General features: G+C 39.0%; 1 protein-coding gene across 1 annotated transcript in view; it reads right to left on the bottom strand.

Moving 5' to 3' along the window:
• Window positions 1-7,183: 7,183 nt before the first annotated feature.
• LOC149318844 (coiled-coil domain-containing protein 6-like) overlaps window positions 7,184-17,971 on the bottom strand; it is a 63,056-nt gene continuing 52,268 nt past the window's right edge. Inside the window, exons 6-9 of the mRNA XM_089510552.1 lie at window positions 15,982-16,138; window positions 15,133-15,233; window positions 13,692-13,816; window positions 7,184-8,774 (exon numbers count right to left, since the gene is read on the bottom strand). Of these exons, the coding sequence (XP_089366678.1) occupies window positions 8,583-8,774; window positions 13,692-13,816; window positions 15,133-15,233; window positions 15,982-16,138 (575 nt within the window). The 3' untranslated portion in view covers window positions 7,184-8,582. The remainder of the gene's footprint in view (window positions 8,775-13,691; window positions 13,817-15,132; window positions 15,234-15,981; window positions 16,139-17,971) is intronic.

The following is a 17,971-nucleotide window of genomic DNA, read 5'->3' as shown; positions in this document are numbered from 1 at the left end:
ACTAGAATGTTTGGGCCTATGAGGGTCCTGATTGATCAGTTGTGTATAACCTCTTCACTGGTCAAAGGAAGAGCCTGCAATTGTCCTTCCACGGGGAGCTTGCATTTTATCTCTGCTGGTCCCATGGTCTCAAATCCTGCTTTACTAGGAAATTCATGCTATGCTTTTGGTATCTGTTAATGTTAAATATTATTAGTGCTTATTTATATAGCTCTGTACATTTTGCACGGCACTTTACAGTGTGATCAAAACAATATAAAACCTGCTGTTGGCATACAATCTAAAATCACAAAATATAAAATATAGTAAATAGACAATCCAACCTATTCAGCTTCTTTGCGGTATGCCACCATATAGCTTTGTAATTGGTCCTGTTCTGTGGGGGTTTTTTTTGTTCCTTGTTTTTCTTTTAATATTTTAAAACAATGTTTCCATAGTGTGTGTGTGTGTGTGTGTGTGTGTGTGTGTGTGTGTGCGCACGCACACATACGCACACATATTAATATATGTGGCCTAATCTAAACTATAAAGCATCTTGCAGCTTGGTTATGGCTACTGAAGTATGTGTTGTTTGGCTCAGGCCTCTTGGCAACAGGGGCTGCCCGGTTTCATTCCTGGTTACCAAGGAGCTTCTAGGATGGACTTTGAGGTCTGTGTTTCCCCTGGCTCAAACCTATTTTGTACTAATACCAGTGGCACATTTCAACTCACAGGAGTGTTGTTAATGCTGGGTAAATTTACCCAAGTACAGCCTGGCAAGTGTCCACTGGAAGCAAAAGCCTCCTTAAAACTCAAATCTGTCTATCACCTGGGCTGAAGAGCAATTGTTTCTATATCGGCTTTGAGCAGAGGCACAGAATAACATGGCATTCTTTAAAGCTGGCTTAGAGAGCCAGCATCGTCTAGTGGTTTGAGCACTGGATGACGACTGTGAAGATCAGGGTTTGATTCCCTGCTTGCCCATAGAACCCCACTGGATGAGCTTGAGCAAGTCACACATTGTCAGCACTAGAAAATCCTGTGATAGGTCCACCTTAGGGTCACTGTAAGAAGGAAAAAACTTGAAAGCACACAACAACAACAAAGCTGGAGGGTTAATTCAGGAGATTCATTAGCTTAAACAACACAATTGTAGCCAAACTGTACTACCTAGTGCATGTATAATCTGCACATACATAAGTGTATTTTAGCTGTATTATCAAACTTTTGTTATGTGTGCTGGATTCTCCAGTCCTGATTGTACTTGGAAATAAACATTATTCTATGCTGTAAGAAGTTATAAGCATGCTGTCATTTCTCAAATCAAGGAACATCTGCACAACCCCCAAGTATCTGTTACTTTTTCTCCACAGAGCTCATTTTTATTTACACAGGGCAAGCTCTGGATTTTAAGAGGCTGTTGCAGAAGACATTAGGGAAAGAGAACAAACAAGTGATCTGATCCTGGGATACTGCCAATTCAGCCTCAAGGCCTCCCCAGAATAGCTGACTGCAGGCTGTCTGAAATGTTTGGCTTGTGCCACCAGTGCTGCTGAGATTCAAAACTGTGCAAAAAAGGGACACAGGGGACAAAAGATAAGCTTCCTTGTGAGCCACAGAGCTCCCCATAGAGCCAACCCCACTCCCTAGCTTCCCCTTTTTGCTGTTTTAGTTTCACTTGGATACTATTCTGTCATAACGACATGCTTACCACTATCCACAAGCAGGGCAGCAAACATGTAACTGAATTAATATGTAAAACAGTATAGGAAATTTTAGGCAGAAATGTCTGTTTGTCAGACAAGAAGAATGAGACCACTTCCAACATTAAAAAAAGTCATAATGGAAGACATGCGAAAGAACAACAGACACACGATGAACATACACTTAAGATGAGTATGATGATAGAAGTGGTCTATAATATTGTCTACACCACTCTTTGAAACTGATATAGATCCAAAACTGTTTCCTTTATTTTTAAAAGGATGATTTGTTATAGGGGTAGGGTGCGGTAAACAGGGACAGGGGCTAAAAGATTGGAGCTGTTCAAATTTCATCTCCATTGCAAACTTAGCATTTGTGCTGCAAACTGACTATATCACTTGAAAGCAGGAGTGATCTGCTTGCAAATGTCTGGATATTGTCAGACCATACACCCCAGCATACCCCACCATAAACTAGGCTGGCTGGAAGGCTCATGAAAGTTGCAGTCCAACAATATCTGGAAGGTACAAGTAGTCCATTTAATGTAAAGAACATTCACCTACACAACAGCCATATAGGATTGTATGATCACAGAATGACACAGATGCTAAGCATTACTACTAGTAGCTGCATGTTTGTGAAATTTCAAGCACAGGGAGGGGAGGTCGGTGTTCAGTCCGGTCTCTCCCAGCTCTCCCCAAAAGTCCTTCTCTCTAGCACTCTTCTGGTTTTCCCCTCTCCACATCGTGCAATGGGTTACATGAAAGAAGAGCAATTTCCCAAGGTTGGGATCCATACATTTCCTCGACTTTGAACGACTACACCCTTTATACCTCTATTCTTTTTGGCTTTTAAAAAATACTCAAAAACCTGTGGAGTGGGGAGCAATTGCTACATGTTTGGCACCCCTCAGGGCTGTTTTAGGCCCTAGAGAGGCCTTTTTCTAAAGTAAGCAATGACCAGACATCATGACACAATAAGGGGCACAATCACTTGAGAGCATGGGAGCCATTTGGGGTAAAGAAATTAAAAAGTATTTTAAAAGGATGTGTGGGGGTTGCAAGAACAGCCTTGGCTCCCTGTACAGCCCATGTTTTCCCCACCCTGGCTTACTTTCTGCCATAGAAGGTAAAGATGTGCACCCGGGAGGACATTATGAGTGGAGGCAAATGTTACTTCTTGATCTTAGTGACTCCCACTCCTCACAGCTGTTGAGAATCAAAGCCTGTTCCTCTCTGCCTAGTTCCATTCTGGGCTGGGTTTCCCATAGTCTCCCGACATCTAAGAAATTACCTATTTGCATCACCACCCTCGTTTCAAAAGCTCAGCATCCATCTTCTCCACAAGGGGCTATTAATACTGCCAGCTATGCTTTTCCTCCTAGAGATTCCTTACATGGAGCTTTTCTCTCAGCTTGAGAAATGAAGAGCAGGATTGCTAATACAGCATTAGAAACAGGCAATGTCTCTGATGGGAGATAGCTGGGAAAGAGAGAATTGCTTCTGTCTCCTCCCGGGTTCCAAACAACCTCCCCCTGCACCCGCAAAGCAGCAGCAACAATGACATCTTACCTTAGGAGCTAGAGAAATATGCAGTGCCACCTTGGCAGAGGCAGGAGCAGGTTTCCTTCAGTTGGGTCTGGCAGCCTGAGTTCTTGCTTCCAGGTGGACAATCTGTCACTCATGGTACATTCTGCCACTGAAAACACTCAAGTGAGCCTAGCAGGAGGAGGTTAAAATAATATGAATGCATCCTGGCCAAATTATCTCACGGGAAGGAAGTTTGAGAACTCCAGTTAGTGGAGACTTAAGTACACAAACAAGCAAAAGAGATGACACAGAAATTCTTAAAAAGCAGCCACTCCAAGAGTACAGTGCTTATTCCAAAGAGCAAATGGTCTGAATGACAATGCACAAACCGATTAACTCACTGAGGAAAGGTGCCTTTAATGGGTGGCTGCTGTACTTATTTGATGTGCTTTTAATTTTTTAAATGAAAAGTTATTTTTGGACTACAATCCCTAGAATCTCCAAGGCACCACAGCCAATGATGAGGGAGATCTATGTAATCTGAAAGGCCACTCTATCATCCTCTGTAGTGTGTATGATGCTTTATAGAATTATGCAAGCTTTTAAAAAAGTAAAGTAAAAATGTTTCTGTTACCTAAGCATGTAGCGGGAGGAGGGCTTTCCTTCCTTAAATAAAAAATTCTGCTCCTCCTAAGTAAAATGTTCCTTTAGCCCCCAAATTTCAAGCACTGCAGTACTTGAAACTTCAGTTGAGTATTTAGAAATACAGTATAGGCATTCAAAGAATAGGGCAGCAAAATTCCCAAGGGAATGCAAACACTGCAAATATAAGAGGTCTAGGTGTCCTGTGTCTCCCACTTTGCAATGGTAGGGATTTGGGAACTGAAGAGGGGGTGGTATTCTTATTTAGAGAGCAATGCTTTCATTTTGTCATGCTTGTAGCTACATCCTTTCTGTGTGCAAGGAGCTTCTGTTTCAAATACTGACAGCAGAGATGACAGAGGGGCGGTTTTTAAGAAGCTCAGATAACAAGATGAATGTGAGCAAAGAAAGTACATGTAAATTAAGCTTTGCTTCATTTAGGGACTAACTTTAAGCAATGGAATGATTCTCACTGCAATGCTGGCAAAGGAAAATGAACAGGGTACTTGAAATGAACTCTCTGAAATCATCTTAGTTCACATTTTTTTCAATTTTAAAAAAATCAAAACAGTTTTAGGTATTTGGGACCATTCCTCTCAAACCCTAACTCTCACTACATCAATGATTCTGTTGGCAAGACGATCAGATGACACTCACTGTTATACTCCCTTATATATATATATATATTAAAATAAGGATAACATTCTAGTAAGCTGAAACAGGAAGTGTCTATAGTACAGGATAACTGCCGCATCAGAGGAAATTGTGCAGCAGCTGACAGCTGTAGTTTGGCAATCCCACATTCAACATTCACATTCAAAACGGCAGATCTGTGGATCTTCATTTGAACTCCATCTCTCCCTCTGTTTTGGCTGATACACATCAGAAGAAAAGCAAATAGGAGAATTCACTATAACATGGAAGAGAAGTGCACTGCTAATGCTGAAATACAGGGCTTAAATTTCAGAGAGCACCTCCTCCTTCCACCATGAACATGTCCAATCTCATCAAACCATTATTATAAAATTTAAGCAGCCTTAGATATTCCTCATAGTTTTAGTCTAGTTCCATACCATTATGTCTATGTTGCAACTGATATGCAGCTTCTTTGGAGAAACAAGGTAAAAGTGCTTTACAGAGCTAGAAAAGCAGAATAAAAATTAAACTTCCCATGACATATACAAGCATGTATTATAAGGATTTGTATTTATTTGTAATTTGCATTCTTTGATGTCAATATGGCCAAATTCTGGAGAATTCTGTTTTATCTGTCATGAGTTCCTCTGGTGTCTTCACCCTTCCTGCTTAAAACCAGGAGGCAAAATCTTAGTGTTGCATCTGTTACATATCCATGTGCACACATGCCAGCTACAAATAAAAAATAGTTTTAATTGTGTAATAAACTTAATTCACATTTTAATATGTATAATTTATCCAGTTTTCATAGAAATCCTTGTGTTGTAAGCCATCTTGCATTCTAATTCTGGAACAGAGGCAGAATATCAACCAGTCAGTCAACCAACCAGACATCTGACACAGGACAAAAATACACTCATCCCCCCCATTTGTAGTTTTGATATTTGCGGATTTGATTATTCATGGATTTGATTAATATGTTCTCTCTAGGAATATCTAGGTTGTCCAGTGAAACTCTATGGTCAACTTTAACTAAAAGTTGCACTGAAAGACCTAGTGATTCCTAAAGAGAACATCCCACTAAGCATTTGTAGCTCCTCCAGTGCAGTTCTATGGTCAGTGTCTGTTGGACGTTGACCACAGAGTTGCACTGGAGGACCTAGAGGTTATTTGTGTTTTTTCCATATTCACGGGGGTCTTGTGCCCCTACCCCTAGTGAATATCCAGCAGCAACTCCTGAAGGTGCCTGGGGCCAGGTTGGCTGTTACTGCCAGAAGATCCTTTTCCACAGCTGCCCCAGCCCTTTGGAATACGCTGCCCATGGAGCTCCGCTCATCTACCACCCTGGCCCAATTCAGGAAGGGTCTTAAAACCTTCCTATTTAATCAGGCATTCCCCGACTAAATATCCTACGGGCCTCCCTCCTCTCTCGTGGCCGAGAGGTTGGGCTAAGGGGCTTTTTATTGTTTTTAAGGATTGTTATTATGTTTATGGTCTTGGCTGTTTTTAACTTTGTATGATGTTTGCACTTTGCTGCTCTTGTAAGCCGCCCTGATCGTTTGGAAGGGCGGGGTATAAATAAAAATTTTATTATTATTATTTTAATATGGAGGGACAAGTGTATATACTGGAATCTGAAAACAATACATCCTGGCTTCAGATTCTGATGTGTGGAGAGAACAACAACAGGAGAGCTTGCTGAGGCCCAATGCTGGTTCTTTTGCTTCTGGGCTAGTTTCTGGCTTTCACTAGCAAGTACTAAGTGGGGGCTACCAGACAGTGTGTACCAGGATAATGTGAAAAATAACAAAGGATTCTTTGACTTATTATGTGTGAATGTCAAAGAAAATAATAGTAACTGAACACTGACTATTGGGCAAATTTTCCCCAGCCAATATTCTCTTTTCACCCAGGATATGAAACTCATTTCAAGCTGTACTCTGAGATTTTATCTCCACAACAAATCTGTTAAATCTCAATTGTTCCAATTTTTTTTGGCAAAGTATGGTTAAACAACGAAGAGACAACTAAGGCTTGTATTGTAAAGCTATCATTGACAAAGGAGCCAAGCATGCTATTTGCATTGTCCTTATGGCTATTGAGAGCAGAATATGGTACAGCATATTGAACAAACAACTCCTGCTTATTTGACCCTAGCTGAACATTTAACATTTGATACACTGAAAACAATTTCTATCAACTTAAGCATGTCTAAGAACCTTCAGTGTGAGAGTTAAGCTTACGCCTGGACATGCCATTAAAAATCACTGGAAATTAGAAAGAGGGGATAATCCAGCCAAAGCTGATTTCAGTGGGTAAGTTAAACACGTGCCTATAAAAGACAAAGAAAAGCAGAAGTGTACAATAACTTAGGCTGAATTATTCTTGTTGTCTGTTAGGATTCTGCATTCTTCTCATGATCATTGGAATTACATTGAAAAAAATTCCAATTATGCAAGCATGCCACAAAATAGCTAGAATATACTGCTTCTCTCTGTGTCTGGAAAATGTCAATATGCAGTTAAGGTATACTGCAAAAGCATTTGTAAAACCAATGACACTTTCTAGTTACAGTCCCATAAACCAAAAACGAATAGGGGAAGTGAATCTTCAGTTTTATGTTAAAGCTATTCAGCAGGAACTGCTGAATGTGCTGAAGTAGATGCCATGTGAAGAAAGAAAATGAGACTTCCTTCCACTGCAAAGTGAAACCAAACAATTTATTTGTGCTAAATGAATGGAAAGAATGTATTTCAGAATACATTTCTTTATACATTGTACCGGCTTATGCTGCTAAATATGCATTTGCTATTGTCATCTAACTTTCTCTGTAATCTGTTCCTTTCTACCAAGCGATACAACATTTTCGGCTGTTATACCAATACGTTGCTATAATGTGGATTTTCAATCATACTCTTCTGATTTTTCTTTGAATGCTTAAAATCTTGGTTGAGACTTTCAGGATGGGGAATCACACATTTAATATATTTTAAACAAGTGGGGAAAATCAGCCTTTTTTGTTTTTAATATAAATTGCCTTTCTACAGCAGAAAATCAGAGAGCACACTTTAATCAGCCACAAGAATTCTGTTGGCAGAACCACACTTACAGAAGATCATTGTGATGAAAACAACAGTACGGACAGTTTTACAGATCAACGTGAATAAGAAATGAAACAATCAACTCTTAAGGTCCATGGATCAATACATTCTATATACTTTGACAAGTCAGGCTTCCCACATTGTACATTAAACTGCACCACACTCAAGAAAAGGTACAGTTTTGCCATGTATGTTTTACTGCTGTTAACTGAAAGTTAAAGGATACATTTCTTCTTCTTTTTTTTTTACACTGAGATTGGGCATTAAAGGGTTCGTTTTTCATTTCTGTGCTAAAAGCCATAATCTTTATTTATTACTGAAATGTAGTGCTGATTTATGCTTATGCTTGGAACACACAGTAATATCTAGGAGTTCATAATATACAGACCATGCCTGTAATTTTATATGCAAATTGTCATGTAAAAAATAATAAAAGCTGTCCCTTTTATTTTACAAACCTAGAAGCTGGAGGGTGGTGGGGAGGGGGACAGGGGAAAAAAATATAAAGCTTTGGGAGCTCAGCAAAACATAATGCCATATCAAACAAAACCAGCCGGAGAATGGACATACATGTAAATTCAACTGAAACACTGATGGAAATTTTTGAAATTAGTGTTGCAGATCCACAACACCGGCTGCATTTTGCAACAACGGCAAATATAGCACACTTCTTAACACAGAAAACACTTCCATGTTTTGTTTTGTTTTTAAAAAGCCATAGAAACCACTTTGTCCTCTCGTGTGATTATCTACACACAGGTTCCATAGATTTTCTTCCCCCTACCAGGAAGTGCTTTCCATGTAGGCAACATGTGCTAACATTGGAGGTGGCCCTTGGACAAACTTGTACAACACAATTAAACAGTGAAGCCTCAGTTAACTTCAGTGCAAATAAGTCAAATCCAAATATACCATTGTAAGCCTTTGGCTTATAGTAAACTGCTCTGTGTTATGAGTCCAACTCTGAATACAGATTTGCTGAGCACATGCACTAAGGCTGAGAGGAAGGATGCACTGAATGTTGAAAAGTGGCTGACTGGGAGGCTGATGACAGGCCTGGAGGCTGCACAGGTGGTGGTGGCGGAGGTGGAGCAGGCTGCAGTGGGGTCTGTGTATTTGGAGAAGGCGGAGGAGTGGGGCGTTTGAATTTGTCAGGGCTGTTGCTTCTTCGTGGTGAAGGCCTCTGTGGAACAAAACATGGAAACCAGAGTTTGAGCCCACAGGTTGCAAAATGATAATGATAATGCCGAAATGCTTCTTTCCTTCTGAGACCTTTCACACATCAGCTTCAACTCAAATTTATTTTTGGTAAGGAAATTCAATACAGGAGAAGAGGAACCACAGGAGACCCAAATCAAGCTATGCTGAGTTTTCACTGTTCTGTACTTGGTCCCCTGTCCGTTTTGCATGCTACTGCAACAGTGTAGGCATACACCAGACAAAATGAGCAATAGAAATGCTACTGGAACAGTGAGAAACAAAATGGAAGGAGAATGCCTCTAAACAGGTGAAAGTAACAGTCTTTGTCAAGAAGAATTTTAAATGTGTTTGGGGCCTGGTTGGAATTCGATGGAATGCTAGATTAGTGGTTTTTCAACCCAGTTTAGGGGCAGTTCTTTAGTGTCAAAACAGTTTTCCCAAGTTAGATACCACAGAGGAATTCATAAAAGAAATAACTCTGCAAGTAAAGGCAAGCAATGAAGCAACTAGGAAGTAACAGTTAATTGTTAAGCCATGGCTTGGCAACTAGCTACTCTCCTGTCTGTTTTAAGCCAATGCCACTTGAAAATTCAATCATGTTGGCATTAAGGGCCTCCAGGCTGTATGCACACACTGTATACACCACATGTATTCAGGCCTATGGGTGCACCACATCACAGGGCTATTTCACCTAATCAGAACACTATGAAAAGGGATTTTTGTAGTATCTTTGAGATAAATTGAAAGAAAGAAGATGGAAGCATGAGCTTTCGTAAACTAAAGTCTACTTCCTCAGTTGCATCTGAGGAAGCAGACTCTCGTCTACAAAAGCTCCTGCTATCAACCCACAGCGTCACTAGGGACAGCATCACTCAGTGCAGTAGCTCATGGTGTTGTAGTAAACACCCCCGCATCACACCATATAGAATCCTTAGTAATGTTTTTTGTACCAACGTTACTCATAAATCATATTTCCCATATATCACTGAATATAATGGTAATTGTTGACATTAGCAAAATTAAAATTATATTTCAAAATTACAATATTATACACACAGCCTAAATGTATTTACATGCACATAATTTCATGTGGTTAAAGTGGAAATCTGGTAAGTTTTGATGTTTTTAGAGACAAGATTATAAGAATTTAAAATTTTAATTTTTTAATAAAATCTTTTTAAATTTGATTTTTTAAAAAATAAAATAAAATTTAATTGTTTAAAAAGTTTGGGGCCTCCCCTTTCTCCTCCCACTAACTCTCACTCACACCATCTCTTCGGTGTTTTAAAGGGACGCAGGCAAACTCCAGACTGTTTCTCCCAAAAGACATGTCTGGGGAAACCCACTTAGGTCTCACCTCACTTAGGGTGTGGTGTAGCCCACATGCCCCAATGATACCACTGCTACCTACTTTATTCTTTCAATTAATCTCAAAGATGCTACAAAATCCCTTTGCATACTGATTTTCCAGAACAACATGACTATATTTTTAAATCTAATCAGAACACTGACATTTTGTGGTATACAGATTGCATGGATAAAGCATACACTAGGCCCTGACGGCATAGGTTAGGTCCAATAACACTTGTTCGCTTCAGATCCTCACTGCACACAGTTTCTGAATGTCTGTCCAAGCCATTACTGGCAATAAATCATGCCAGTAATAAATCATGCAATATGGACATTTCAACTATGCACCTCCCCATAACTGATATTTACTGTGTCAGCCCTTACAGTTATTGTGAAAGGCAGTATTCTAATGATTTGTATCCTAAATTGTTTCTCTGACATCTGGGATGTCCATCCTCTTCCTGCTCTTTCCCACAATATATACCATGTTTTGAAAGAATCCCAACTGCTAGGAGTTCAGAAAGTTAAACCCCAAACAAAACCAGGGAATTAACAAATATTTGAGGTGTGATGAGATGTAAGCCTTACACAAAAGAAAGTATATCCAATGCCATATCCCATTTTTTACTATTCAGGGGTGGGTAAAGATCAGCCAAGGGGCTTCATGCAGCCACCCCCAGGATGTTTTTGTGATCTTCAACACCTCCAGAATCCCCAGACTGACCTTTCTCTGGCCAAAAATTGAGTGCAAATTCCTGCTCCTTGCAGCCTCCAGGTGCAACAATCTAGCTTTGAGATAGGCTGCATGGCATCCCTGTATGGTTTAACATAAAAAAATAACCAATTTTTGAGAACCAGAAATGGATTTCCAGCCACTTTGGGTTTTTAAAAATTATTATTGTTGGCATAGGTCATGTGGCCTCTGGGGGGTTCTGGGGCATAAAGTGGCCCCTGGTCTTACAACAGCTGCTCTTGATAAAAATTAGTTGTTGAACAGTTAGACATCAGCAGCATAAAATTAATTCTGCATAAGATACAGCGAATGTGAAACTTTCCAGAAGTTACTGGATGGTAATTCCCATCTAGGCGAGCACAATCAATGGTGAAGACAATGGGCCACAGATTCACCATACTGCTCTTAGATATTAAAAAGTACACCTCAGTAAACAAAATAGATGTGGATGTGATCCTTGGAATTACTTCTTCCACAAAAAATAAAATAAAATAAAAATAAAAATTTTAAAAAATTGGCACCAGCAGCGGAAATAACATAAAAGGAACAGGGATATGTTCCTACACTACCCCCCTCCCCCAAAAAAGAACGAATCAGCTTGCTCCAGAAAACTTTCTATTCCAAAATAACAGTGTGCACACATGAAAGGAAACAACCAGGTCAGATAAGTCTTGCCTAAGTAAGCAAAAACAGCTAAACCTTCTAAAACCCATTTGAAGGCATCTTTGAAAATACAGTGAAGGATGATGCCTTCTTTCATGAGTCACCACTTTTCCTACAATTTCCATTTCGGTGCCCAAATTTAGAAGTAACCTTTTTTTTAACCTGCTGGGGGTAGCTCATAGCAATATTAATAGCAAGTATATTTCTATACCACTTATCAGTGCATTTAAGCACTCCTTAAGCAGTTTACAGAGTGAAAGATAATTGCCACAACAAGCTGGGTACTCATTTTAGCAAACTCGGAAGGATGCCAGGCTGAGTCGACCCTGAGCCCTTGGCTGGGAATGAACCCATAACCTTGTGGTTTGTGAGTGAGTGGCTTCAGTACAGGCATTTAACCACTGTGCCACCTGTGGCTCCTCATGATGCAGGTTTATCTGTTCTCCCCTCTTCTCTTTTTTGCTGTTCACACATGCTCAGTAAGAGATTCTGGAGTCAGCTGCTGCTTGGCTTGCTTGCTTTAAGCAGGCACACATAGCTACAGTAGGTCTTTGTTGTTGTTGTTGTTGTGTGCCTTCAAGTCATTTCTGACTTATGGTCAGAAATTTCACTTTAACCACATGAAACTATGCATATGTATATACATTTAGGCTGTGCATATGATGCTGTAATTTAAAGGTATAATTATTCTGTATGGTGTGATAATGGGAGAAGGTCAACGGTGGGGGGGGGGGTTACATCATGAGTTACTGCACTAGGTGACACCTCTAGGGCTGGGCATGTCTAAAGGACTTCATAAAGGGGAGCTTCTTGCACAGAAGTTTTGTTAAATGATGTATGTCTGTACTGAATATATGGTTCCATGAATATATAGATTGGAGACAAGAAAAATGCATCAAGTCTAAAAAACCCTAAATTTGGGAGAAATAATTTGCTTTAAAAAACCCATAAAGAGTGGAAAAGTTATCCCAGGAGCTGTTGACTATTAAAGCCAAAATTGCTTCTCAGATTTTCTATGGAGTACCAACTGTTTTATTTGCTCTTGAAGGATTGCCCCTCCCTGAAGGGTTAATATATGTATTTCTATGTGATCTTGTTCTTCAGTCATTGGATCTGTCATGTCTTTCATTCCTGTAAAAATGAAATGTCGTATTTAAGATGGCCCACTATTCCTAAAAAGAATTTTTGGAATATGTTCAGGCTCTGTCTGGATGGTTAAATCTGTGGATAAGAATCTGTGGATATAGAGGGTCGACTGTAGACAGTTTTTCCAGGCTACTCTCTTCTCTCTCTTTACCATCACTGAGCAAGCTGCTGAGTTTTTTTAATTCAGCTATTTTACCAGAGTATCTGGTACTACTGCGTTCTTAACACACTAAGAGGTGAAACAGTCTGCCTCTTCCAAAGCTGGATTGGGGCTGCGGCAAGCACAAACCGCACCCCCAATTTGCCTTGAAGCCAGCTGAAAAAGGAGGGGCAAACAGCTGCTCCTTTTTCAACCAGCAAAAAGCTGTCTTTGCCACCTGTGCCATGGCTGGAAGCCAGCTTCATGATGCTCCAGCAGCATGTGGCATGTAAATACCTTGCACCTGGAGCACTCGGTAGCCAGCCCATGACTGGGCAGCCAAGTGGCTGGAAGTCAGCTTTCAGGCGGCTTCAGAGCATGTCATCAGAAGACTGTGCTCTGAAGCCACCTGAAAGCAAGCTTTTTTTCCCTTGCCTATTCAGGCCCTAAGTGATCCCTGGTTTTAGGATGTGCTTCTTAAATTATTCTGATATTATCAGGTTTTAGGTTTGTTATGGATTTGCCACTGTTGAAAATGTTTGTGCTTTGTAAATCTCTCCAAGCTTTTTTTAAAAAAGGGAAGGTCATTAACAAGCTGATTACATGAGTACGAACACAATTAAAAGAAATTATTAACAGCTGGAATTGGCTGTGCTGCGATAGGAGGGATTCACTTGTCACCAACTCTGGGCAACATGGTGCACTACGATGCCTCTACAGAAGACTGATTTCAAATGCAGGTGTTTACTATATCTTGGAATAAATATTACCTAGTTAATGTAAAAAGAGAAATATAGGATAGATAAACCCTCACGGCAACAAACAAAGACAAGCAGTTTAATGTGATATTTATTCCTTAAAATACTCACTGTAATACCATGGGATGGTCCCATATGCTGCACATGAAGGCCTGGGGAGTTATAATAAGACACGCCAGCTCTGGTGAGTGAAGTTGGGGGAGTAAAACCAACTGTGTGACTTGCATATGAGAGACCTAAAGTAATGAAAAAAGCAAGGCAAGTTATGTTTACAGATAATAATGTACTCCAACACCCAAAACATCCAGCGTGTTAAAAAGAAGAAAGCAATGGACATTATCTTCTACACTGAGAAAATAAACTGCACTTGAACATTTGTGTGCACAATGATAGCGTTTAGTGGTCTTGACAAAGCATGTGGCATTATTTACTCGTATCTACCTCTGCAGACTTAGAACTGGGAGTGACTGGGTTTGCCAACAGAATACCTGAAGCAGGACTTCCCACTACCTGAACCTTCATTCAAAGTTACTAATTCTTAGGGAATATTATTCCTAAAACAGCACTCCCATAAGTAATTGGAAGATAACAGCAAAATATTAAAACCAGGGAATAAAATTAACCCAGTTATTTGCATGAAACATTTGAGGTTTTTTTCTAAAGAGAGGGAAAATTACTGTACTTCCTTGCATTAAAATTTTTTCAGTTCACTTTAGTGATATGTTGCATGCCAACACTGTAATATATTATTAATAACACAGGTTTGCAATGCAAAACTTTTTTCCAATATTGTAGCTGTTTTTAATGTATTTTTGGTGCTAAATTCAAAAACCCCAATAAAATGTCATACTGTACACAGTACTTTCACAAATTTGATATTTTTATGAATTCCGTTGTTATTCGTTTGGATTAAGTGCAGACACTGATGTAACAGTGTGATTGATTTTTATTGATGCTTCTGAGTGCATTTTTTGTGTTCACCAAACTGAAGTGCTCTGAAAGTCTATTAGAAGACTTTAGCCCCTTTTGTACTCTCTTCAGGATAGTTTTTTGCAGGATCATTTCACTGTCACATATTTACAACACAGGAACAGCAAAGCCAACTGTGAAAAAATGGAGCAAATCTGACATCATTTCTGGATTTAGAATGCCAAATTTTATAAAAGCAACATACATTTTTTTTTTAAAAAAAATGACCCTGAATTTTGCAGGCCTGTGAAATAATTCTATTTATTGGATAGCTAAAAAAGAAAAGGACTCAATATATGAAATGCCCACTTCAAGTGCCCACTTTGTATAAAGAATAGACATTTCAAAAAAGGGTACAAATATTAGTACAGTATTTATTCAATCTAAATGCCAACACTTTACCAATGGTAGAGGTCAGTGTTAATAACAATAATAAAATACAGATTACAAACAAAATATTGATTAAATCATACAACAGATCAAATAAAAACAAAATATATTATATTTATATGGTTAAATTTACATTTATAATTAAGGCTATATTAAAAATTAACAATAAGTACACAAAATTTAGAAAGTTTACCAGGTGATATAGGTCTGCTAGAACTTGGTGAAGGTGTATATGGAATTGGACTGGACACAGTGCGAGGTCTTAATCCTTGTGCAGACATCTCATTAAAATATCTAATTTAAGAGATAAAAACAGATTATTATCATCCTACCAAAACTATTTATTTATTTTACTTTTAGGCTTTCATCTGCCATCTATCAGATATAGTGAAACAAATGCAATAAGGTGTGAGAGAAATGTGAACAACTATGGAAGGCCAGAGGGTTATATTAGTCCTCCAGAAAACTTATGTTAGTATATAGTATAACTTCAGTGTTCATTTGATTAAATTAATATTTTTTTTACAAAGCCTTCTGATTGATTCAGAGAGTGAGGATGATTAGTCAAATATATATATTTTTGTTACTGTCAACTATATCACCATTGACAAAAGAACAACAGATGCCATTTTCGAAGTGGCATTCCTACTCTTTTTCTGTTTCTCTATTGATGGTGCCTATTGCTTTCTTTAATTTAATTATTTCTTATTTTTTATTTTTGAAGCTATTATTCACAAGCAAATTTATGCAGGCTTCATGTAATTTATCTGTTCTTTGAAGACAGTGGTCCTGTGACAAGGTACCTGCCCCCATCCTGCAAGTTAACTTACCTTGGATGCTGGTGCTTTTATACTGTGTCTCTCCCCACCCCTTGCTCCCCATTGAAGTGGCCAGTACAATAATGCAGAATGTAAGGGAAGATGTAAGGAGAGAGTAAACTTGACATGGGACTGTTGCCTTTGGTTGTAGCTCCATACTTCTGTCTACAATTGAGAAGCCTGCTTGTCAGACTAGAGCACCTGAGGTTACCAGAAAAACAAACCTCTCATCGTCCATTTCCAAACTGGATTCACTTTCTGAGAGCTGTCTGCACAAGGCTTCTCTCCGCTCCATCTCCCTCTGTAGTTTTCTTTGGAGCCTCAAGTTTTCTTCTCTCATGTGACGTTCTTCCTCTAAGTACTGTGCCATCTTCTCTGAATCTGAAGTGTCAAGATTTTTCAATTCATTTTTAATTAACTGAGCTTTATGTTTTGTGGACAATACATATACTGAGAAGTGTTTCAGAATTCAGATTGTGCCTTTATCAAGTGACAACAACATAGCTGGCTGAACAGATAGATTCTTAGACCACATGTTTCTTCCAATTTGGTCTCATTAGCTGGGCTGGGAAACAAAGATACTTCCCTAAGTTTGTCAATAAAAAATGAAGAACTCCAGCTTGTAGTAACCTGGGAGTATACAAAGGGGAAAGGGAAGGAGTGTCTGAGGTGATCAGATGATCATCTGAACCAGCCCTGTGTGCAGAAGTGAGAGACTTTCCATGTTGAAGCGGTACAAATATTACAGCCAGGCATTCACTGGCAAGCCTTGGCTTAGGAAAAATAATTTTTCCCTCTCTGGACAAAAGTAGCTGGTTTGTTAAAAACAAAACAAACATAGATGATACAACAGCAATTTTACCCATAAATGAATAAAATAAATGTGCCATTCATCAAATTAGTAACTGGCTAAAAAATGACCATAATAAACGTATAAGTCATAATATGTCTTGCTTTATTCATATGGGGATAGAAAGTATACTACTCCACAAATTTATGCAGGGCCTTAGAGGATGAGCAACTTCAGAATTATTGTTGGCAAATTCCAAATACAGAAACCAAATACCATAAAAATTATATAATACATTTACATTTTAAAGAACTTTTCCTTGTGCTTCTTAAGATTGATCGTTTTATGACAGCATATGATGGGATAAGTCATCCACAAGTATGGAGTCTTTCAAGGACAAGAACAGAACATTCTGAAGATAGAGTACAGCAAAACTAGGTTCCATCCTTCTGCTAATAAATCAGGCTAGCAATTAAACATACCCAGAGACCTTGTTCACACTTTTGAGTTTAGCAAGCAAAAGCAATGTACTAAAGAGACAGGCAGGTTCACAGAGATTAATGTGTTTTATGGCTTTTAAGTGACATATATTATTAATTTTCCAAAGTTGCCCACAAGGTCTCAAATCCAGCCCCCTCCTTATCTGCCTAAAACACAATTATGATAAGCAAAACATAATTCCCTAGGAGGCTAGACTGAAAATTAGTCCTACTGATCTTCCAGAACATTTTATTAAAACCAAAACTAAAAACAATTGATTCAGAATAAAGAGAGGAAAGCAAAGCAGCTGAGGGGGGCTGGGAGGCACTTGGCATAGTCTAGCTGCAGTTGGGAAGCTGGGGAAAAGGGACCACTGTTGTACTCTTGGACTTTAGGTGTTACACTCTATGTTTTATGAGAGGGCAACAGCTGTCACACACACACACACACACACACATAGGCCAACTATGGCTGGAAAGTGCCCTCATATCATTCTGCCCCCTCAACCACTAACTGACTGTGGGATGTGCCCCACTGCTATCAAGCTGCTTTGCACCAGGTCGGGGAGTGCACAAGCAAACAGTGGATATGTCTTGCACAACAGCTATCAAAGTATACTTGCCAACATAACTGAGGGTTACACTTGCTCTTACTTCCTGTTTTCCAGATCATATGCAGAAGTGAACACTCAAGCAAGAAAACCTCTCCTTACTCTGAATATTACAGTAAATATAAGTCAATAGTCTAAATCCAATTGTCATTTCCAAATACAATAGGCACACTGGATCAGTGGGATTTACAGAAGTCCTGATTCACCATTCAGCAACTGATTTTATGGGACTATGTTAACTGAAACTAGTCTATCAACTGGATTTAAGTCAAAGGGTTTTAAAACATAATTTAGAAAAATCTTTTAAAGTATTACTTTAAAAAGAGCCAGCGTG

The sequence above is a fragment of the Sceloporus occidentalis genome, unplaced genomic scaffold (genome assembly GCF_023333645.1).
Source record: "Sceloporus occidentalis isolate IW3139 unplaced genomic scaffold, rSceOcc1.0.p SCAF_2, whole genome shotgun sequence".
Lineage (NCBI taxonomy): Eukaryota > Metazoa > Chordata > Lepidosauria > Squamata > Phrynosomatidae > Sceloporus > Sceloporus occidentalis.
Note: the sequence above shows the minus strand (reverse complement) of the source record. Positions and strands in the feature narration are given on the sequence as shown.